This window comes from Macrobrachium rosenbergii, chromosome 28, assembly GCF_040412425.1.
Source record: "Macrobrachium rosenbergii isolate ZJJX-2024 chromosome 28, ASM4041242v1, whole genome shotgun sequence".
Taxonomy (NCBI): Eukaryota; Metazoa; Arthropoda; class Malacostraca; order Decapoda; family Palaemonidae; genus Macrobrachium; species Macrobrachium rosenbergii.
This window is the reverse complement of record NC_089768.1, coordinates 30,020,001-30,044,780: the sequence shown is the minus strand read 5'-3', so window position 1 is coordinate 30,044,780 and position 24,780 is coordinate 30,020,001. Positions and strand designations below refer to the sequence as shown.

General features: G+C 36.9%; 2 protein-coding genes across 4 annotated transcripts in view; one reads left to right on the top strand and one right to left on the bottom strand.

Moving 5' to 3' along the window:
- The window catches only part of LOC136854180 (zinc transporter foi-like), a 116,946-nt gene that overhangs the window by 14,230 nt on the left and 77,936 nt on the right, over positions 1–24,780 (top strand). For both annotated transcript variants that reach the window (XM_067130482.1, XM_067130483.1), the window contains exons 2-3: positions 22,463–23,366; positions 24,096–24,202. In XM_067130482.1, the coding sequence (XP_066986583.1) occupies positions 22,694–23,366; positions 24,096–24,202 (780 nt within the window). In that variant the 5' untranslated portion in view covers positions 22,463–22,693. The remainder of the gene's footprint in view (positions 1–22,462; positions 23,367–24,095; positions 24,203–24,780) is intronic.
- Positions 1–24,780, bottom strand: part of LOC136854181 (proton-coupled zinc antiporter SLC30A2-like) — a 113,739-nt gene that overhangs the window by 27,521 nt on the left and 61,438 nt on the right. The window lies entirely within an intron of this gene.

Genomic DNA, 24,780 nt, shown 5'->3' with positions numbered 1-24,780 from the left:
TCGTGATATCTTATTTTTGTCTGCAGTAACGCCGGGTCTCCCAATCCTATGTACCTCCCAGTGGTTGTAGAATTTTTATACGGTTCGTAATGCCAGTTTGCATGAAGCACTTAACTTTCATTGGTGCCTCGTAATTTTATACAATCTAAATCACAGCATTTCCACGTTTCGCTTTCACTTATTTTTTTTTGTTAGGTTCTCGATTTTGGTAAGCTACCGGCTTAGTTGAAATCACAGGTGAATTCACCCCGATAAGAGCGGAAACGTGCAGACATGTGACGCAACCTTTCGAAAATACGTTTAGCCTTGGATCGCTTTGTAACGTGGATTAAGCAATGTCGCAACGTAGCAGTAGTACATAAAACTGTCTTGTGTGATTAACATAGCTACTGCTACGTACCACGAGTCTCAGTGTCTCGTGTGCATTCAACACAGCTACTCCGTTCTGGGAGATCAGGGCCCGTGTGCATCGAAAGATTACAGTTTATTAGTATGTATGTACTTGAGGAGCACTTTTATCATCTCTCTCTCTCTCTCTCTCTCTCTCTCTCTCTCTCTCTCTCTGTGTGTGTGTGTGTGTGTGCTGTTTGTGCTATTGTCGTTGGAAACGGGCTGAGGGGAATATTTCTAATATTTATCATTAAGTATTATCATTTGCTTACCGAATTGAAGATGAGCGGTTTCAATCTGGTCCCGTTCCTCCGATTTTGCTTTCTATTTTATGCTCATAGACTTGTAACTACCCCATCCCTCCCATACTTTTATACGTCTGCTCTGAATGCTGGGTTTATCGTAAAATTATTTTTAATAATTAAATACGACAGTCTGAGCCTTCGTCTTTGTGTAGAATACTTCACAAAGCATTTGACAATGATGCTACTGCTGTATTGCCCCTGAAGAGGTTATGATTTCAGCTGAAAATAATTCTTTTCATGCCAAAATTAAAGTGGCTCAGTAGAAGCACATTCATTGCCCATCGGTTTAAATGTGGCTAAAAATCTTTGCAGATCTCATACAGTTTTTGTGTCATTGTCAGTACAAACTCACAGGATTTAGCAGCATAGAAAAATGCAGTTCCTTTAACATTTACAGACGCACTCGTTACCTGGCGTGTGGGGCCTTTCTTTTGTGCTACCCTTCGTCTTAACCCCGTAGTCTTTGATATACAGACCGTCGTTACTTATTTTCTTCCAGTCTCACTCCAAGTCCAAACCACATCAGCACACATATCGTGTATTCTCCATTTCAAAGACTGAGCCATCTTTTAAGGTGACTTTCTAGGGGTGCAGGGTCCCTCTCAGGGGATATTTCCCTCAGAACTAAACTCGCTGGATCTACGGCATATCTGATCAGACCGTGTGGCAACGGGTAAAATGAATCTCCTGTCTTGCAGCAGTAGAAGATTCTCTCTCTCTCTCTCTCTCTCTCTCTCTCTCTCTCTCTCTCTCTCTCTCTCTCTGTCCAACTTGCGGTCGGTCAGATTGCGCAAATGGGACAAGGGATTAAAAAGGGTAATTTCCAACAGTGGGTATGTAGTGGGTCAAGACGTCTTGCAGTGTGAGGCTGCCCCGTGTCTGAGAGTTTATAAGTCTCCTTTTGATGTTCAAGGAATGTTGATGTGGGCCTTGAGGCGTGAGGAGGTTTGCGAAATTCTCTCGTCCAGTTATCAGGAGTTACAGTTTAGCCTTATTTTATTCTTTTTGTGTAGATCTTCTTCTTCTTCTTATTATTATTATTATTATTATTATTATTATTATTATTATTATAATTATTATTATTATTATTATCATCTTCTTCTTCTTCTTCTTCTTCTTCTTATTATTATTATTATTATTATTATTATTATTATTATTATTATTCGATTAATTCTACCTTCTTCTTCTTCTTCTTCTTCTTCTTCTTCTTCTTCTTCTTCTTCTTCTTCTTCTTCTTCTTCTTATTATTATTATTATTATTATTATTATTCGATTAATTCTACATTCTTCTTCTTCTTCTTCTTCTTCTTCTTCTTCTTCTTCTTATTATTATTATTATTATTATTATTATTATTATTATTATTATTATTATTATTATTCGATTAATTCTACCTTCTTCTTCTTCTTCTTCTTCTTCTTCTTCTTATTATTATTATTATTATTATTATTATTATTATTATTATTATTATTATTATTATTATTACAGTGGTAACGTTTACTATGTATCACCCCCTTTATACCAAGTTGTACTGAAATTATGTCACATTTATACTTTCTGTCTCTGTCCTGAATTTGATTTTAAGAGTCTTGATGATATGCGGCAAATAATGATTACTCTCATGCAAAATGTTCAAAATGGTAACGGTACTTTATGGCTCAGATATCTATTCTGATTCGCAAAATACCGTACAGTCATGAAATTAATAGCTGAGTAAATTGTCTTTTTGGTAGTGATATATAGTTCTGGGGAGTTTCAGTTGTTATTTGTTTATGTATTCGTTTCCCGTAGTGATGCTGTAGTGTTTAAGAAACATTTATGTATGTATGCATATATATATATATATATATACATACATATATACATACATACATACATATACATATGTATATATAATTACTAAAAGGACCTCATTCATACTGGATGTATCTTACGGGTACTTGATAATGTGGACTGTTTGTCCAAGAAAGCTTGTAACTTTTTCTGAATAAATACTCCATTAGGTACGATCCAGTTTGAATGCGGTCCTTTTAGTAATTTTACTAATGCACAGAACAATTGTGTATGAGACAAAGTTTATATATATATATATATATATATATATATATATATATATATATATATATATATATATATGTGTGTGTGTGTGTGTGTGTGTGTGTATGTATGTATGTATGTATGCATGTGTCATTCGTACAAGTCAAATTGGAAATTGCCAACAACCCTTGTTGGCAGTATTTCATGACGTCACGATGTCATTGTCCGCTGAGTACAAGCAAACTCATCAGCAAGCTGTCCTTGTGTTAAGATTTTGCCAGTCCTGAAGATTGATGAAGCGTTTTACATTTTGACATTCTCTCTCTCTCTCTCTCTCTCTCTCTCTCTCTCTCTCTCTCTCTCTCTCTCTCTCTCTCTCAAAAAGAGAAGTCTGTGTTGACTCTCATTAATGAGCATCGAAAATCTTCTCCAACTGTATGTGTCATTTCCGAGCCGCCAGCAGACTCTCGGGCGTTTTCCCGGCTCCCTAGAGCAGGGTACCAGCATCATTTTATTGATGAAATGGCTGCGTTTTTTTTTGTATGTATGTATACCGGTTGGTTTGTTGGGCTTAATTTTTGTGTTGTTTTCATCTTTAACTTGTGCACCGATTTGCTCCTCTTTTTTGTATTGTCCTTAACAAGTGGTCATGCCAATTTTGAAAGCTTGTTTGGCTGGACAGTGGTATTCACGAATGTGTGGAGAACTTTGAATAATAATAATGATAATAATAATAATATAATATTAATGATAATAATAATAATGCTTGGTTTATGCTGAAGCCTTATCACCCTCTGGTAATATAATAATAATAATAATAATAATAATAATAATAATTAATAATGATGATTGTTGTATGCTGCCCCCAACTAAGTCTTATCACCCTCTGGTAATAATATAATAATAATAATGACAATGGCAACGCCTTGTGTGTGCTGTCCCCAATTATGCCTTATCACCCTCTGGTCGGTGTGGTTTTTTTATCCATACACAATGCTAGACAATTCATTAATCACTTCACTCTGCAACTTGGCATCGTAGCCCCGTCAGCCGCTGGAACCGAATAGACGGGCGGAGTGGCAACTGTCGGTACATTTTAGGTCAGAGGTGACCAGGGGTATTCTTGGTAACTATGAAGTATTCTTGTTGAATGTTCTCTGTGCCAAACGGCAAGTCGCTCTGAAAATTTGCCCATAAGAGGAAGTACCGTAATTTGTCTCCGTAATTTCTCGAAAGCATTCCTTTGATAATTGGTCTGTGTCGTTACTATTAAGACGACCATTCTGAATTAATCATTCAGTGGTGTATTATTATTATTATTATTATTATTATTATTATTATTGGCACTGGGTATTGCAAACTTAGTGGTGGTTCTGTGATTCCCTTGATGATTCGCCCCTAGGGTTACCTCCTGACCTTGTCTAAAAAAAAAACTGTGAAACTGGGATTATGTGGTTTGCATGTGTTTGTGCACGAATGCTCTTGAAGACGAGAGACTTTCATAACTCTGCCATCCGACTTTCTTCCCCTCTGTTGTTGTGCAACGTTCCCTTTCAGACAGCGTTTCCTCTCTCTCTCTCTCTCTCTCTCTCTCTCTCTCTCTCTCTCTCTCTCTCTCTCTCTCTCTCTCTCTCTGTTTTGTAGGTTCGTTCGTTCTTCATTCTGGAAAATAACACGTTTTTTAAGACATGCCTCTCTCTCTCTCTCTCTCTCTCTCTCTCTCTCTCTCTCTCTCTCTCTCTCTCTCTCTCTCTCTCTCTCTCTCCTATTCTATAGGTTCGCTCGTTCTTCATTCTGGAAAATAACACTCTTTTTAAGACACACCTCTCTCTCTCTCTCTCTCTCTCTCTCTCTCTCTCTCTCTCTCTCTCTCTCTCTCTCTCTCTGTTCGCCATCCTCAACTATAACTAATTTCCCCTCACACGCAACACATTCTTCCCCTCGGGAACCCATCCCTCGTCCTCTACTATTTTCATTCCCGTAATTTTTCTTTCTATCTTTTTTCGTTCTTTCGGCTACCACCTCCTCCTCCTCCTCCTCCTCCTCCTCCTCCTCCTCCTCCTCCTCCTCCTCCAACCCCTTGGCTCCCCTTACATTTATCCATTCATTGTCAGTTCCCCTTCGCATCCCCTTCTTTCCTTCCTGCGAATTATTGTTCCTCTTTGTGTTCTTTTCCTTTGTGTCTAACGATTCCCTCACCAGTAGGAGGAATCCTTTCATTATTCACTATTGACTGATTGGTTTGGTTACCTTGAAGCTCCGGGAAGAGACTTGGTTGCAAATTGGCCGCAGGGAATTGTTTGTATGATCCCTTTCAAAATACATATGAATGTTCTGTGAAAATGCATCTAGTGGGAATTTCCCACTGAAAATAATTGCCGAGTGTTTGAAAGTTACCTTAGGATAATTACCCGCTTTAAGTAATTTCTTCGTAAAGTTATTTTTCCTGATAATAACGAAGACCATAATCGGTGAAAAATCCTCAAAAATAAATGTGATGAAAAGTTTCCCTCGTGGGAAAAACTCAGTCGCGAGTCTCATTTGAAAGTAATTGAAGTTCAAAGTTCCCTTTGAAAATTGATCAAGCTCCGACTTCGTTCAGGGAGCGGTCGAAAAAGACCAAAGCAGTCGAAAGGAAGTTCGCTGTTCTTTTTCTGTGTCGAAGGATACTAAAGAGATGTTGCTTCATCATCTTCCCTTTGGCTTTTACATACCTCACAACGCTTGTTCTTCTTTTGTATATTATTATTATTATTATTATTATTATTATTATTATTATTATTATTATTATTATTATGTAAAAATGGATAGCTCGTAGTTACTCGATCGGATTAAAAATTCCTCTGTCGTCCAATCCCGTTTTAATCCTGATACCTTTTCTGACCTCCCTCTCATTCCCTGCTCCTTCTCCTTCTTCCCTCCTTCGCCATCCACATCCTGATCCTATTCCCTAATCTCCCCACCCTCATACCTCCTCACCACCTCCTTTCCTCGTCAACCCCACACCCACATAATGGCTGGGGGGAGGAAGAGAGCTTCGGATCGTCGTGACCGTGAACTCTCCTTTGAAGGTGATTTTCAGTCATCCTCTTCTTCTTCTTCCTCTGCCTTCGTGAAGGAAGACTTCTTCTGGGAACCGAAGCCTAATCTCTGGTCCAATTTAAATGGGCACTTTTTCAGTTAGACCGCCCCGCGTTTCCCCGAGGTGTAGCTAAGTCCCGGGACATTTCTCTGTAAACAGCGGGACGCCATGTCTTAAAAACTAACCATAGAATTGTCTTGAAAATAATCTCAATGTGTTTCCCTCACCTGTAAATTGTAATGAGTTCAAATCTGACCTAACCTAACCTAGGGGCATGGCAAAAAATCGGGGCTGGTGCAATACTGGCATACATCTCAGGAATTTGCGTCCCGAGTGGCCAAGGAATGCCGGGACCACGGGATGGACGAATGTTGTTGTTTTCAAGGTTGTCACAGAGTGGTTGTTCTTTCAGCAGAAAAGACGGCTTTTTGCTGTTGTTTTGGTTTTCCAGTTCATATATATATATATATATACATATACATATATATATATATATATATATATATATATATATTTATTTATTTATTTGTTTATATATGAAGGGTCTTGGTTTTATATGCTCGTTATTTCTTGCTTTGTTTTAGTTTATTTTCTATTTTATTCCATGACATCGTGCACAAAAGAACTAATGGAGCAAATTAAAACTAACGGTTTACCGTTATTTGCACTCTATGTTTGTTGTATAATAGTGCTGCTTAGTATTTATGAAAATGATTCTAAGCATGTTACTGCTTAGAATTATTTTCATACATATCTATAGTATATTGATATCTATGGATATATATATGGTTATATATATAATTATATATATAAAATTATATATATATATTATAATATATATTTATGATATATATACATCCATAGATATCAGTACAAAGTAGGTATGTATGAAAATAGTTCTAAGTAATCCCGTCATTTTCAACAATGTTAGATAGCTTTAAATTGAAACTAGCTCAACTCTATATATATATATATATATATATATATATATATATATATATATATATATATATATATGTGTGTGTATGTATATGTATATAGATATATACATGTATATATACATATATATGTGTGTGTGTATGCATATGTATATACAGACATACTGTATATATATATATATATATATATATATATATATATATATATATATATATATATACACACACACACACACACACACTGAACCATTGTTCAACTATGCACAACCTGCATGGCCGTTGAACGTGAACTATTAAAGAAAAAAAAAACAGTAAGGATATCTGAAAATTAAGTAAATTTCAAAGACAACGTGCCACAGTACTGAATGAAAGTCGGAGTCAAGCGAATTCAGAGCGAGTTTACCTTCCAACATTTCGTGGAATATATAACACTCTGGCATTTTGCGGTTCCCGCGAAGTGGGTGCGAGAGAACTGCCCTGTCCTTACGTAATTGGTAGAAGGCGCTTGTAGTTTTCTGCCCAAATTTGCAGCAACCTGTCTAGTGGCGTTGTTCTTTTTATTTATTTTCCTTGTGGACCTTCTTGGTTTTTCTCTTAAAATGAATAGTAGGAAGGCCATGCATAGCATTAGTAATTAGCATTTCGTTATCGTTAGTAGTATATATGTTATACGATTCATACCAGTTCTCGTAGTAATGTAGAGTTTCTTATGATTATCGGTAATATCATAGAGTATATCTTCTTATGAATCGCAGTTTCATCAGATGTTTCCAATGTTGAATAGAAATCTCTTGAAGTGTATCGAATCGAAAGTATCGTATTGATGAATATCAGCAAATGCGAGTATCTTACGATGAATGGCGACTTCGTTCGCCGTACCGAATGATGAACTGCAATATCTTCATCTAGCTATTAATGGTGATCTTACCAAAATGTAAATTGTGATAGATAGCGATCTCAGCGGACATATCTTATGATTAATAACAATCCGAACTAATCTATCTAATGGTAAACAGGAAGCTTATGCAGGCTTTACTTGTACGGAGAATGCATAAATTCATGTATAATTATTTTTACAAGTACACCTTGTAATATTTTTCTAATTTCCCATACCTGCTGCGTCCAGTAGTCATTGCGCTGATAACATCTACAATGTTTATGACAGCAGGAGTACATTTACGTAAAGGTTTCGAAATTCATCATTCCGGCTACCGCTAGATTGTGGAATGGTTTCACCCGGTGCATGAACTAGAACTGCCCGGTTTGACAGTCACGTGACGTTAGGCCTATGGGTGTGGCTATTACATTATTCTGACAGACTTTTCATTTCTTGTTTCATTTTGTTTGTCTTTATACACTCTCCTTTCGATTTAAATGGGTTTAGCAATAGTTTTTTTTTTTCATTGTTTATGTTCCCTTTATCTAATAGATGCTACTTTAGACTTAAATTATTTTAGTAAATGTTATGTCTTCATTGTTACAACGAATAGGCCACGTTTTCAAACATATGCACGACAATAAACATATTCATAATATTTATATAGCTTTATATATATATATATATATATATATATATATATATATATATATATATATATATATATATATATATAGCCTATACATAAACGCCCGCATACTTGTTATTGATTACCAGTATATGCCTATGTATATGTGCCTGTTTTGTGTGTGTGTGTGTGTGTGTGTGTGTGTGTGTGTGAGAGAGAGAGAGAGAGAGAGAGAGAGGGCGGTGTTCGAGCTTATCTCCCTGTCCTTTAGGGTTATAGTAAACTGAGCACAATGATACTTAGTGGATGCGGTACTAACGGGGTTTTATATCGACCGCTGGTCACCAAACAAAAATAAGTCTTGTTCGTAGGAGGCTATAAATGCCGTTATCGTTCGACAAAGCTGTGACTGATGTTTTTTAGGGAACGTGGTTCCTTCATGCGGGCAGAGAACTTTCGCTCTCTCGTAGCCTGAAATATGTACGCCGTCTCGACTTTTGGGGGGAATTGTTTACAGTTCGTTAGGCTTAGACTAGTTGAGGTGGGGGAATAAACCTAGATTTAGGGAGATTTTGATGCTCTTGGGATGAAAATACTTTTAAATTTATGGAGATTTTGATCCTCTGGAATTTAGATTAAATACTTTTAAATTTAGGGAGATTTTGATCCTTTGGGACTGGAAATACTTTTAAATTTAGGAAGATTTTGATCCACTGGAATTTAAATTACTTTTAAATTTAGATTTTGATCCTTTGGGATTGAAAATAGTTTAAAATTTAGTGAGATTTTGGTCCTCTGCGATTGAAAATGCTTTTAAATTTAGGGAGATTTTGATCCTCTAGAATTTAAAATAATTTAAAACTTAGGGAGATTTTGATCCTCCGGGATTGAAAATACTTTTTAGTGAGATTTTGATCCTCTGGCTCTAGGAATATTATCAGATTTTGATCCTTAATACTCGGGAATTATTGCAGGCTTAAGGAGGCACTGATCCTTTGGAATGGCTCATTAATACAGATCTAAGTAGATTTTTAAGCTCTGAGATGAGGATTTATTTGCGGTGCAAGAAGGATTTACAATCTCTGGGCTGGGAGATAACGGGAAATATAAAGATATTTTAATCCTCTAGGACGAGGGATGACTTCAGACTTAAGGAAATTTCAGATCTCATATTTCAGATTTAAGCACTTCAAGATTCCCGGAATGAGAAAAAAATGTGTGGAAATATGCAGATTATAATCCATCAGGGTCGAGAATCATTTCATGTTTATAGCAAGATTAAATGTTTTCAGAGAGTTTGAACATCTATGATGAGTTATAATTTCAGATAAAGAAGTGATTATGGTAATTTTTCAAATATATTAGAGTGAACTCCTGGGATCATTTTTATTTTGAATTAGGAGAAACCGAATATCTTAGATATTTTCTTATCTATAACTTAGTGAGGTTCCAGTCCCTTTCAGTGAAGATATTTTAGGACTGATGTACTCCTGGGATATCTCTCTCTCTCTCTCTCTCTCTCTCTCTCTCTCTCTCTCTCTCTCTCTCTCTCTCTCTCTCTCTCTCTCTCACACACACACACACAATGAGATGAGTTATTGATTGGGTACGTGGTAAAAAAAGCTGGTACATTCAAATATGTTGGAATGTAATACAATCACGTCTGGTTTTGCGAGAGAGAGAGAGAGAGATCACTGCGTAGGATATTACAATATCTCGCATGAAGTTTTCGGACCAACTGGCCTTATTTATAATAGTAAACGAATCTGAAAATATGCATCTTGGTAATTTTATTATTTACAGACAAAGAATAAAAAAATATATATTTTCATCAAAGGAACCATTTTTGTCATTCATAAATTCATGAGGCATTGTCTGTGTAAAATATTTGTTTTGGAATGGTTGAGATGTTAAGTATATGAAATTACCGCGTAAGAGAGGGGTTCCTGTTGATGCAAGGAAACGCCGTAACATATAAGTCGTCCACACCTTGAAAGATTTTTTTGCGTGAGAGAGAGAGAGAGAGAGAGAGAGAGAGAGAGAGAGAGAGAGAGAGAGAGAGAGAGAGAGAGAGAGAGAGAGATGGTCATCTGGAATTATACTGAACATTCAAGATATTTAACCGGAACCCCGGTCACAAAAATATTGTGTAAATTTTTGTGCTGTGATATTTCGCAAGCATATCCGTATTATGAATATATCATCTCGTTATCTTTTATTTTTCTTTTATAAATAATAATACAGCGGGTGGATCTGGAACAAATCACGGTGAATGTTACCAATATGTGTATATGTATGAATATATGTATAATATATATATATATATATATATATATATATGATAATGTTGATAAGTTACCAGAATTGTTATCTATAGTTATTGTAATTTACATTCGAACAGTTAGATGAAGACGAACCAAAACACAGTGCTATTTTGAATATTATTATTATTATTATTATTATTATTATTATTATTTTCGCTGTTGTTGTTGTTGTTGTTTACTGAGGTCAGCCCCCCGAAGTGGCGTGAGGCTTCCCCGTAAACCCCCACGACAAATGTGTCCTTGACCGTCGTCGGCTGATCGATTTTACATCTCGAATTTTATGGAAGTCTCATAATTTTGCCGTGAGAAGAAAAATGGAAATAATAACATGGAATTTTCCGAAAGTTTTATTCAACATATTCTTCGTATAATTACGCAGTATTTTTACTTACATGAACGTTTTGCATTGGATATTATATGCAAATTGATATCATATTGTTTTTATCGTTGATGTAGAGAAGTTATGGATTGAACTAACATACTTGTGCATACCGTATACTTTGTTCTCGTGTTCATGTGACGTTTTATTAGTATTTTAAAATTCATTTTGACTGAAAGGGTAATAGAAGAAAATTTTTACAACGTACATTGTTGTTAGTGTAAGGAGAAGTTATCCTAATGTGAACATGATGTATTTGCAAGATTGAGGGTCCATTGTAATTGTCACGCCAGTTTATAGTGCTACTGGGCAGCCTAGCGACCTCATCCCAAAAACCGTTGTTTAGAAGCTAGCTACAGACATTAGAAGGTCAGGGCGAGCGGGCATAGGCTTCCCCTCCCCCTCACCCTTTACCTTCCCACTCCCCCCCCCCACCTTCATGCATACCCAGGCGTTGGTTTTAATATTTCCTTGGTGTTGCAGACTTTGTTTTTTAAATATTTTAGTATCGCCGTGGTAATCATGGCATTGCAGTGACATAAAAGATGAAATGGTACGTTTCATGGCCTTTTTAGTGTATTTTTTACTCATTTTATTTATTTTTACTTTTTCTTCTTTGATGTTGGTGCCGTTGTGGTTTTTAGCGTTGGGTGACAGCTTAGGGTGAGAGAACAGTCCCTTTTACGATTTTTTTAATTTCCCTTTTTTTTTTATTGTTGTTGCTGGATTATACAGTCTGGTTAATTTAAATATCGCGAGATTGTGGGTGCACTTGTACGCATTAGAATGTAATTCTATACCGAACCTATGACTTATGTGTACGTATGTATGTATGTATAATACACACATGTGTATATATACATATATGTGTGTGTGTGTACAAAATGCTTGTTTATATTAACTTGAATACTAGAAAAAAACAGTCATTATTAGTAGTTAGAAATAACAATTCCACAGTAATTTTGTCGTAGATATATGCATGCGTGCAGATATAAATATATCATATATATATATATATATATATATATATATATATATATATATATATATATATATATATATATATATATATATGCCTTCAGAAAATCAAGGCATCGTATAAACCGTTTCCTTTCGACGACACGCAAGGTCAAAGGGAGGTCGCAGTAATTTGTCGATGCGATCTTTTCTTCCTTGGAATATTGGCTGCCTATTTTAACTTAGAAATCCGCGATTGGAGCTTTTTTCCTTCACGACGGGTTTGTTTGTTTGTTTTGCAGTTTCCATTTGCAGTCCGTATTCTGTAGAATAAAAATGTCGTTTCTGGAAATAAAAAAGCTGTAAGTAATATTTTATAGAATGAGAAAATGAAGTCTAACGCAGCCGCTGGCATTCTCTGGAATAAAGTTTGGTCTCGGGAATAAAAAAAAAAAAAGTAGCAACCAGTATTTTAGAGAATGAATAAAAACGTCGTTTCTGGAATGAAAAAGCGGCAAGCAGTATTTTGCGAAATAGGATAATGAAGTGAAACGCAGCCGCTGGCATCCTCTAGAGTAAAATTTGGTCTGGGGAATAAAAAAAGAAAAAAACTAGTCTCCAGGATTTTTTCTATAGAATAAAATAAACAGCAACCATCGGTATTCTCTTGGACAGGGTTTGTGGAAACAAAGCAGTAATTAGTAGAATATAGAACATAATAAGGTATTCGGTGCTAAAAAAAACCCCAGACGGTATTCTTTGGTAGAGGATAATATTACCGGAAGGAAAAGACGAACAGTTAATGAGATGCCATGCGTTTGAAACTGGTGATGTTGGCCCATCGATGCCGTGAAGTTTAAAATACAGCACTACTGCACTTTACTCCAGAGGATACAGCGTTCTTGATTTTAAGGCTTAACAAAGCGGGAATGAGTGTAGTTTTAACATGTCATTTAACTTATGGAAATCAGTTACATCATTTATTCTGCGGTATAATATTATTATTATTATTATTATTATTTTTATTATTATTATTATTATTATTTTCGGCACAAATGCAGATAATACTGAAAGTCGATACGCATTTAAGCAGTTACTTCTCACTGAAAATAAAAGCAACTTCTTTGTGAACTGTTATTATTGATAATTTCGCATTGCTCAATACGCCGAGCTGATGCTATAACCACCGTGACATTTGCATGATCCAGGACCCATTGTTACCCAAAACCCGCTGCTAGAACAGCGTCAGGGAACGGGCTATTTTTGGCCCGCCTCTGTGTGTGACGCCCACCTATACGGGCGCCAGTTGCGTTGCTTTCTCCCGAGGAGTAATATTCTGCGTCTCCTTGTAGGGAAGAGGTGCCGTCGTCGGTGTACCTCACGCGGTGCACTGTAGGCATTACTTGATACTCTTTGCAGCGTCCCTTCGGCCCCTAGCTGCAACCCCTTTTCATTCCTTTTACTCTACCTCCGTTCATATTCTCTTTCTTCCGTCTTGCGTTCCACCCTCTCCTCGTTGGACGGGTCGGCGTAGTTCTCGGCTAGCACTCTGCTGGGCCCGCGTTCGAGTCTCAGGCCGGCCAATGAAGAATTAGAGGAATTTATTTCTGGTGATAGAAATTCATTTCTCGGTATAATGAGGTTGTGATCCCACAATAAGCTGTAGGTCCCGTTGCTAGGTAACCAGTTGGTTCTTAGCCACGTAAAATAAGTCTGATCCTTCGGGCCAGCCCTAGGAGAGCTGTTAATCAGCTCAGTGGTCTGGTTAAATGAAGGTATACTTAACTATTTTTCCACCCTCTCCTAACAGTTGTTTCATCATTATTTCTAGCGCTGAAGACCTCATAGGTCCCAGTCCAATATTCTGTGCCTGTTTGTGTGTGAGCGTGTATGTGCAGCTTTATATTATTATTAGCCTTAAGACCTTTCTTGGCACCTTTCAAATTTTGGGGGCTTCAGGGCCAAGGAAGAGGAACCGACTGGATTAGGCAGGGACATAATTACCCTATCAGCCAGACTTCTCTCGTGTACCCTGCCCGAGTTCATGTAACCTTGGTCGCGCCCTGTACCCTAATTGTATGCGTTGGTATGTATAGCATTTGGCTGTGCCCGATTTACTTCACAGACAGCTCAGAGCCCTCTAAGAAAGACCAGAGTTTGCCAGTAAGTTAACAAGTATACCTGATCCCTAGTATATTATAGTTCGTCCTAACAGGGTATACTGCAGGTCCCCTTCCTTCCCTCCCCCCCTCCCCCCAAAAAAAAATAGGGCGGCCCCTGCCACATTCTTAACTTTTAACTCTTGAATCGCTGGTGAACCTCCAGTTTGGAAAAGTTCCACAGTTGTAGCCAGCTCATAAACTTGCAGAGACGAGTCATCAGCATTGCGTCAGACCCCCCGAAAGCACTATTGCATTCTCCTTTACCTTGACATGTTTTGGGGCTTGTTGGACATCAAGGCGCTTCCATTCCATTACCTCTTTACACCATTACCATTATGTAGTCTTTTTCAATTTCCGAGTCTTCTTCGCTTCGTCCCTCGTAAAACTTCTCATATATATATATTTATATATATATATATATATATATATATATATATATATATATATATATATATATATATATATATATAATATCGGATATGTGTGAGTATGTGTGTATGCATGTATGTATGTATTTACACACACACACACACACATATATATATATATATATATATATATATATATATATATAATTATATATATTATGCTCACACACGTATATATGTGCAGCATATTTATATATATATATATATATATATATATATATATATATATATATATATATATATATATATATATATATATATATCCACACATATATATATGTATATATCTGTGTTTATGTATATGTATGAGTATGTATGTATGTATGTATGTATGTATGTATGTATGTATGTATGTATGGCGCCCAAGAAGGATGGAGACTAGACCGACAGTAAATGAAAGCAAATACGGAAAATAGTGATGATGCTTGTGTGTGTATGCACCAATTTTCTGCAACTGTTTCACAACAGTCTAGACTTGCATATGGCTTATAAAATAAGACAGTGAATTCTTCCCCCTCTTTTCCCAAAGCCAGCCTGTCGTGCGGGCTACTTTTGAACCGCGTCTGCTGACTCCCTCGGACTCGGATCCTCGAAGTGAATGTTAGCCATTTTCCGTGGCTAATTTACATATGGACCCCATAATCTGCATATTTTCGAGTGTATTTATTGTAGGCGTTAATCGAGGTTCACGCCCACACAAACATATAACACGGGCGTGAAGGTAGACGCAAGTAATTCACCTGAGGATATAACAGCCTTTAAACTTTCCATGTATCTGTATATGAATCGAGGACCTGCGCACGCGCACACGCACTTACGCGCAAGACTGTACGCGTGCGTTGGTCGGGATTTTTCTTATTACGAAGCATTTGAGCAGCCTACCTGGTATCTGCACGTGAATAGAGGTCTGCGCACACACACAAAAGAATATACACGTGTGTATGGCCATGAAGATTCCGTTAGGCCATCCATGTCAATTATTTTTCTGCTTGAGGATTACATAAATAACTTTCTTCGCAGTAAAGAAGTAGACAAATTACTTTATTCGCAAAAAGGTTAATAAATTACTTTATTCGCAATAAAAAGCAAATCAATTACATTATTCGCAATGAAAAATAAATAGATTATTTTGTTTGCCATTAAAAATCAAGTAAGTAAATTAACTTCATTCGTAATAGAAAATTAAACAAACTTACTTTATTCTCAATAAAGAAGTAAATAAATTACTTTATTCGCTGTAAAAAAAAAAAAGAAGATATATTCGCAATACAAAAATAAAATTTAAGTAAACTCCTTTAATTGCGGAAAAAAAAAAGGAATGAAGTAGCAAAGAGAAGCTTAAAAGAAGTTATAAAGTAAAGGTCGTATCTCCTTTACATTACCTTAGCATGATTAGGCTTCATTAAATCCACTTCTGCAGAAGTTTACAGCCCAATAATTAGGCTGTTTCGCCCTTGAGATATTAAGCAAAGTGGGGTGATAAAAATCGCCCTTGTTTGTGTCTTGGTCATTGAGAAAGTTCTGTGAGTTTCTTTACTAATAAATTATATATATATATATAATATATATATATATATATATATATATATATATATATATATATATATATATATATATATATATATATATATATACTTTATTGGCCAAAGAGTTTTTAACGTGATATTGAGCTTCTCCGTTTCATTCTTCTTTTCACAAATTATACTGACATTTTCATTTATTTTTCTTATTTATTTCTAGATTTTTTTTATTTGCATGAACAGTGCCCAAGTTCCTTTCTTCACTTTCAAATTTCATATTTTTGTTTTATAAAATTCTTATTATCATCAGAATTAAGAATTTTATGAAGCTAAAATCTTAATTTTGCTTACTTTTAAAAAAGACTTAATTTTGTTTACTTTCTAAAATTCTTTATTCTGTTTGCTCCACAAAATTCTTAATTTTTGTTTGCTTTCCCTTATTGGGTTTAGTGCTTATTATAAAAAATGTTTAGCTTTGTTTACTTCATAAAATTCAAAATTATCATCTTTCCTTTCCCTTGTATTGGGTTAGTAATTTTCAATTAACTTCATCTCTGTTCTGTTATAGGATTGTTCATTATCATAAATCCTTAATTGCACAGTCATTTACTTTACTTGGTAATTCTTGACATTAAAGTCTCTCTCTCTCTCTCTCTCTCTCTCTCTCTCTCTCTCTCTCTCTCTCTCTCTCTCTCTCTCTCTCTCTCTCCTCTAATCTATGGACTTGGTAATTCCATCTGAACTGACAAGACGCAGAGGTTTATCTATAATGAGATTCGGTCTTAACAAAGATGACCGTTGAAACGCAACCCGTACGCGTCTTGGACGTATCGGTGTCCCGTGTGATATTATGCGCGATGACCGTCCTAAATCCGTGCCGCAGATTTGTGGTTTTACTTATATCTATACAACTATTGCCGCTACTGTTTATTTTTGGTCAGGATTTCTCCTAAATATGTTTTGCATGTGTAATGCAAAGTTCAGTGTAATTATAGTTTATATATGTCTATAATTTTAAATCACGAAAAGGTGAAGACGTGATGATTATACGGACAAAGTTAGCTACGAAGGGAAGGGTGAAGCGGTGAGTTGTTTCACTTTTTCCTTCGTAGGTGTAACTTTGTTTATATATATAAATTATATATATATATATATATATATATATATATATATAGTATATGTACATTTATTCATATATATGTATATATATACATATATGTGTGTGTATGATTTTATATACATACATACACACACATACACAGCAGGTCCGCGCGTATATGATATATGATGGGAGTGTGTGATTGTAATTATTTAAAATTTCATAAATTGGTGTGTGTGTGTGTGTGTGTGTGTGTGTGTGCCCTCGCAAGTGCATTAAAATGCCGGTGTCTTAGTTTTCGAGAATGATCTATTTTGCATGACTTCAAAAACACGACGAACTGACAAAGAGACGTTGTACCTAAAAATCGATCAATCTGAGGACGACATTATTAATACGAAAAGGAACCAAGGATTAAAAAAAATGGATTATGTGTCCTAAAATATATGTGAATGATCGTCTTCCATATAAGAAGTTGAAATATAGAATCAAATTTGATAGATATTCATCACGATGAATGTGGGTGTGGGTAAGGCCACCATTTAATCCCGACCATGAGTCTGTGACGCACATGTGATTTGTAGTCGCACACACACACACACAGGTGCACATAAACACGCACACACAGGTGTACATAGACACACACACACTGTCTACAGGTGCTCTTTTAATATCCATTTGGCTTCTTCCTCCCGGCCTCAACCTTCCGGCCCACCCACGTATGCTCCCACCCCACACCCCCCCTGAATAATTACTCACTGACTCACCTCATGGGAGACTGAAATGCCTTGTCTGGCCTCCTCCTCCTCCTCCTCCTCCTCCTCCTCCTCCTCCTCCTCCTCCTCCTTCTATTCCCTGTCTGTTTTTTCCCGCTGTCGTGTTATTTGTTATAAGAATGACAGGATGCTCCGTTTGGGTTTGATTCATAGCATGAAATGTTTATTTGAGGTAAAATTTTATTCCGCTCTCTCTCTCTCTCTCTCTCTCTCTCTCTCTCTCTCTCTCTCTATCTATCTATATATATATATATATATATATATATATATATATATATATATATATATATATATATATATATATATATATATATAACGTCCACTGATGATTGCTGCGTAAATTCAGCAAGTATCATCATATGTGGTTAGTAAATTACACAACGCCTTTATAACGAGTGTAATTATTTTAAACGACTTAATCATCTCGTTTCGGCTGAAAATGTCTTTAAATTTTTGGGGGGAGCTTCGAATAACTGGGAGGGCTTAAATGAAAGCCCTTTAAAAACTGTAATTAAACACATAAATAAATATATATATATATATATATATATATATATATATATATATATACATATATATATATATATATATACATGTATATGTATATATATATTTATTTATATTTATAATGTTTTTTCTTACCGGTACGTCTTGTATTTTGGTACTTTTGTATTTATTTTTTATTTTGTTTTTTATTTTTCTTTTTTTTTTTTGCAAGGAAAACGTCACAGTCTAAAAGGAACGTAACAAAGTAAATAACGCTCCCCAGCAAAGCACCAAAACGTAACAGGTCCACTTTCAGGTAACATTATAGGTCAGGGTCATGACTCGGGGTTGTTGCAAGGTCACGTGCTGCAACCTCACGGGTGTTTGATTCATGTGTTCGTTCCCGTGTCTCGGTTTGTTCTGTGGAAGACTTTTTGTTCCATTCAGACGTTTTCTCCTTACCACTAATAATAATAATAATAATGATTCGAAGTAAAAATAACGATAGTCATGTAGTTTATTCTGTCTTTGAAAAACGTCATGGTTATAATAATAATAATAATAATAATAATAATAATAATAATAATAATAATAATAATAATGATGATTCGAAGTAAAAATAACAAGTCATGTAGTTTATTCTTTCTTTGAAAAACGTCATGGTTATAATAATAATAATAATAATAATAATAATAATAATAATAATAATAATAATAATAATAATAATAATAATCATAAAATAATAATAATAATAATAATACGAAGCGGAAAACAATGACAGTGTTGTTGTTCCTTTTTTTTCTAGAAACATCATGGTTTTTTTACTGAGAAGAAATGGAATGCTGACACCGTGACAGGAACCTCCCAGAGAAGGTATATTGTTTCCCTGTTAGTAACTGTATATAACACGACTTTCAGAAGTGTTTAGACAGAGAGAAACAACACCTTATATATGACAATATATTTCGTGTCTAAGAGGCACAGTTTTCAAGCTAAAAATTTGTCATTTGCCTCAGCCATCAGTTTAATGATTATGTGATTTAATGACGGAATTGAGTGGGTTTTTGGGGGGTCGGGGCTGGAGTCCGGGGGTTAGAATATTTTGACAAGAGTTGAGTTGCGTGAGTTGTGGTGTAGGTTTCTCGTGAAACAGATGGCTTCGTAAATGAAAGCTCTTTTCATTTTCGTTATGCAAATCTGCTATATAACAGAGTCCCCCTTTTTTTAGCTGTCTAATTTTGACTAATGATAGCAACCATCCTCATTTCTGTAATGCATCATGACTGCTCTCGGTGATAAAATATTCTCATGCACAGCGAGTTGATGATAGAGATCTCAATTTGTTTCTTTTGCCTAGTAAGTAATTCATCCCAGTTGCGTCCATATACTACGATCATTATGCGGTTAGTTTCACTTTTCCGTTTCGTTGTGGATAAATAATTTAAAAAACCAGTGGACAGAAAGATTTCAAAGTTCTCGAGGAAATCTGACATTTCGTGATTGCTGCTTTTGAGCAGCTGTGGTACTGACACAACCCTTGATACGGATTTAATGCTAGACCTTGAGAACAAGTGAACTTGGAAATTTCAAATCACATTAGATTTGCATTCTCAAGGTCTCGTAATGTTGTGTCTCAATCAAGAAAAATGTAAAACTAGTACAGCTTGAGAACTCTCGTGCGTCTGAGGACTCGTCAAATCTGTTGTAGCCTTCCTGTTTTGGACAGAATATGGTAACGATCACGATTCCAAATTAAGGTCTGCCTTTCATTATGCACATGAAGTTTGCTGGGGTTAAATATAAAAGGCTGTGGGTGTAAAAGTTCTGAGAATGCCCGAATGTAGTAAAGTTCCTCATTTTTATTGGAGGGGAAACTTGGCACTCCCTTGGCATTAAGGAAAATCAAGATTTTTGTCCCTCTTTGGAGTTTGGTAACAGAAGTGGCGCTTTCATGATTTAATTTCTGAGGGGAATTTCTTCAGCGGCTTAGGATCGCAAGTATACATTTTAAAATAATGAAATCACTGCCATGTCATGATCTGCTACTGTACACTCTGCTCTCTTGGATGGATTTGCCGTTTGACTGCTATTTAAACAATATTCTGGCTTGGCAACAGAATTGGTAATCCTTTCACACAACTCCCAGACTCATAATTCTATTACTACTACAACTTCCGCCAAGGCTCCATGAAGCATCACTGCTCATGGTGTGTGCCAAAGTTGTGCCGTATAAAACCCTTCATCTCCTTGCACCTCTCCTCACCAACACCCCAGCCCTCTCTGACTTTCTGTCTCGAGAGAACCCGGTCCTCTGTACCTTCTTCCCAATCCTTGTTCTTTTCTTTCTCATTATAAAAAAATCTTGATGTTTGATAAGTGCAATGAGAGAAACCTGAAACTGACTGACCCCTTATTCGGCCCTTAGCTGCATCCCCTTTCATTCCTATTACTGTTCCTCCGTTCATATTCTCTTTCTTCATCTTACTTTCCACCCACTCCTAACAATTGTTTCATAATGCAACTGAGAGGTTTTCATCCTGTTACGCCTTTGAAACCTGTGTTGCTCCCAGTGTTCCTTTCAGCTCTTAATGACCTCGTGGGCCCCAGCTATTGGTCTTTGGCCTAAATTTTATATTCCATTCCTGAAATTGACTGAAGAAAGATGTCAAGAGGTCACGAAACTATTAGGAACAAATTTCATATGAAATGTTATTTCTTCAAGGCAAGATACCAACTTTTTTTTTTTTTTTTTAAATAACGTTGCCTTTTATCGCGACCAAGTTAGTAAATAAATACCTGTCGTTAAACTTCACTTTCGGTATGGTGCTCTGAGAAACATCATGTGTAGGCGCTTGAAAGTTTATTGCAAGACGTGTCACTCCCTGAGACCGCTGCGGGTTCAAGAAAAACTTTTATAGGAAAAATTATTTTGGGAGAAATATACTAGACTGAAAAGATTTTTTTTACAAAGTTATTGGGATCAACCTCCTTCTGAAAAATTAGTTTGGATCAGCCCGAAAGAATCTGTGCCCCACACCTGGCACGTTGTACCAGAGAGTGGAGCGTCGCCAAACCCTCAATGTTCATACAGCTTGGCCCACGGGAAATGATTTACTCAACTCCGACAATATTATTAGATCTTAACGTTCCTATTTTGCTCATCACCGCCACGTGTGTGGAAGGGTCGAACCTAGACATCGTCGAGTCGTTACTGTGACTTCAAAAGAAGTCGTTGCTTTCTCAGAAACCATAAAATGAAACGTCCCTTTTTTTTGGGGGGTGTTTACAGCTGCGAGTAGCTAAATGTGATTGGCGTGTAAAATACGACGTGTATGTATGTACGCGTGTGTGTCGTCGTCAGTAACCTAGATGTTTTGGCGCCAGTTTTAATAAATAAAAAAAAGTGTGCGCTCGTTTACTTAAATGGATTAAAATAAGATATCATTATTAAAGTGTAAGAGGAAATTACAACTTTTTCAGTTCCCTTCAGGCTTCATTGGCAAGGTTTTTTCATATGGAAATGAGAGAAAAACGTATTAGGATTAAGGGGTCTAATTATACACTTTAATTATTTGGAACTATTGATGTTTTGCAGCGAGAGTAAAGATGGCATTTTCTGTATAGAATGAAGGTAAGTATGGTTTTATTTTACTGCTCCGATAGAATAGGGACAATGACGCTGTTGAGAAAGAATGGGAGACTTCAGTGATAGAGGGAATTGAGAAAGTGAGACGGGGCAGATCCACTTGCTCATTGGTAGCCGCCAAAGGCTTTTATTTCGGTAAGCCACGAAAGACCTCTCTTCTTTCTTTCTTTCTATCTTGCCTTCTTTCTTTCTTTCTGCTTTCTTTCTTTATCGCATTCACTTCCACTGTATGAATTAGTTACTTAACCGTCTAATTTATGTAACCCTTTACATATGCAGCATCTCTTACGTGTATAAACAGTAGTCTAAGAATTTCATATTTTCTCGATTGATTGAACCTTCATGTTGTGAAGCATATTAAATTTGTAAACACTGCATAGGCAGTGTGTGTATCTTAACCGTATAGTATCATACGTGTATTTTGTTGCAGGTATATGACAGGTTGTGTATCATTGACTGTGGGAGCAGGAGAGGAGAGGCGGTGCCGGGAAGGCGACGACGAAGACTTTTCTCTGAGGACACCACCACCACCACCACCACCACCACCAGCAGCAGCGACATCAGAACCAACTCCCGCTGCTCTTGAGAAAAACCCCGCAGCGCTCTTCATAGCCCTTAGGAGTCCCTCTTCCTGCGCCTCTTAAGGCCTCCTTCTGCCACAATGGCGGCCTCCCTGCTGTTGCTGCTCAAGCTCTGTCTGATCGTTCTCCTGACGAAGGGTATGATCGTGGCGGGCTGCCCAGCCCCCGACGCCTCCGACGACCAGATCCTGAGGGACCTGCCGCAACTGCGCGACCTCTTCGACCGGTACGCCGAGGGCAACAACGTCCTCACCCCCGAAGGCCTCCAGAGGCTGTTGCGTAGCCTGGGTCTCGACTTCCCCTTGGAAGGGGGCAGCGGCGGCGGCGGCGGCGGGGGCGGCGGCGGCGGCGACCACCACTCGTCGGACCACGTCACTCACGACCACAACCCGGAGGAAGGGCACAAGCGCAGCAACCATCTAAGCCACGACCACAACCACGACGACGACCATCGCCAGCACAAGTCGCCGCACGGCGCCCCCCTCGACAACAACGACCACTCCTCGTACTCGTCCTCCTCCTCCTCCTCCTCAGGCAGGTCTCCGAAGGGCGCCGCCGCCAGCCACTTCGACAGCCACCCGGACCATAACAGCCACGACGATGAGCACGTCCATCACGACCATGAGAACCATGCTGGTGGAAAGTCGGGGCTAGACAAGTCAGGGCAGGGCAGGGGGACGCCCCCCGGCAGGCACCGCAAGGAGGGCGGGGACGACGCTGAAGGAGGCGCATATGGCCGGAGGAGTGGCCAAGGTTGGTTGAACATCAGCGCCGGTGAAATAATAATAATAACAACAACATTAATATTAATAATAATAATAATAATAATAATAATAGTAATTATGTATTTCTTACACGAAGCCTTCCATTAAACAGAATGCCTTGTTCAACAAAGACATGTTTGCAGAATATTGTTAATGATGACAATATCTGTCACGGTCTTTTCATGAAGGTTATTACAGATTATATGATTCTGATAGTGTTCGTGGTAACGAAAGACATTTTTATTATTATTATTATTATTATTATTTAGCATTAAGTTGGTTATTGTTTCTATCGTTTTATAGATGGAAAAAACAAATAAAAACTGAACTCCTTCGAGTCGGATTTCGTGCAACATATTACTACTACTACTACTACTACTACTACTACTACTACTACTACTATTATTATTGTGTAATAAAAATCCACAATTATATAGTAAATATACTATTGTGTAATACGTCTACTATATGATTGTGGATTTTTATTTCACATTGTTTTTCACGAAATTGTGAATCTCTTAGCAATCATTATTATTATTATTATTATTATTATTATTATTATTATTATTATTATTATTATTATTATTATTATTATTATTCAAAACGCAGCATATTTGCATTTCTCATCACTGAGTGTAAATTTCCCACCACTGACCCCCAATTAAAAAAAAATTATTTCTGTCTCTCATTTTGCTTATTTTTGTGTGTTACGTCGCAGGTCAGCACGGCGAGACGTCCAACTCGTCTCGGATGCAGCCGCAGTCTGCTGCAACAGCACTTGCAAGGGGATCAACACGTAATCATGCAACATCGGATCCTGGGAAGGTAAAGTGCAGGCAAAATCTTCCTTTTTCACTTCGCTCTCTCCTTAAAGAGGCGGAGGAACCGTGAAGTGCAATAGTCTCTTTCGTAAATCCCTTTTTGTATGAATTTATTTGTTTGTTTTTGTGTGTTTTTACAAGCGAGATTATAAGAGGAGGAGGTTTCTCACAGGTGTGTGTGTGTGTTTATTTTTTTTGTGTTTGTTTTCCTAAGTGAGGTTATAAGAGGAGGTTTCTCACAGGTATGTGTGTTTATTTTGTGTGTGTGTTTTTCTAAGTGAGGTTATTAGAGGAGGAGGTTTCTCACAGGTGTGTGTGTGTGTTTTTTTATGTGTTTTGCGCACGCATTTTCCTGGTTTTGCACGATCCTGCGTAAGGTGCAATAATCTCTTCCCTCAATCTTTTTTTATGAGTTTTCTTAATTTGTTTTATTTAAGCGGGATTATAAGAGAAGGAAGTTTGTCACGGGTTTATGCGCGTGTTTTATGTGTTTTTGCACATGAAATTTCCCATTTCGATTTCTCCTGCGCGTATCCATTCCATTCACTCGCCTCGTAATGCGCTCTTTTTTTTTTTCTTTTT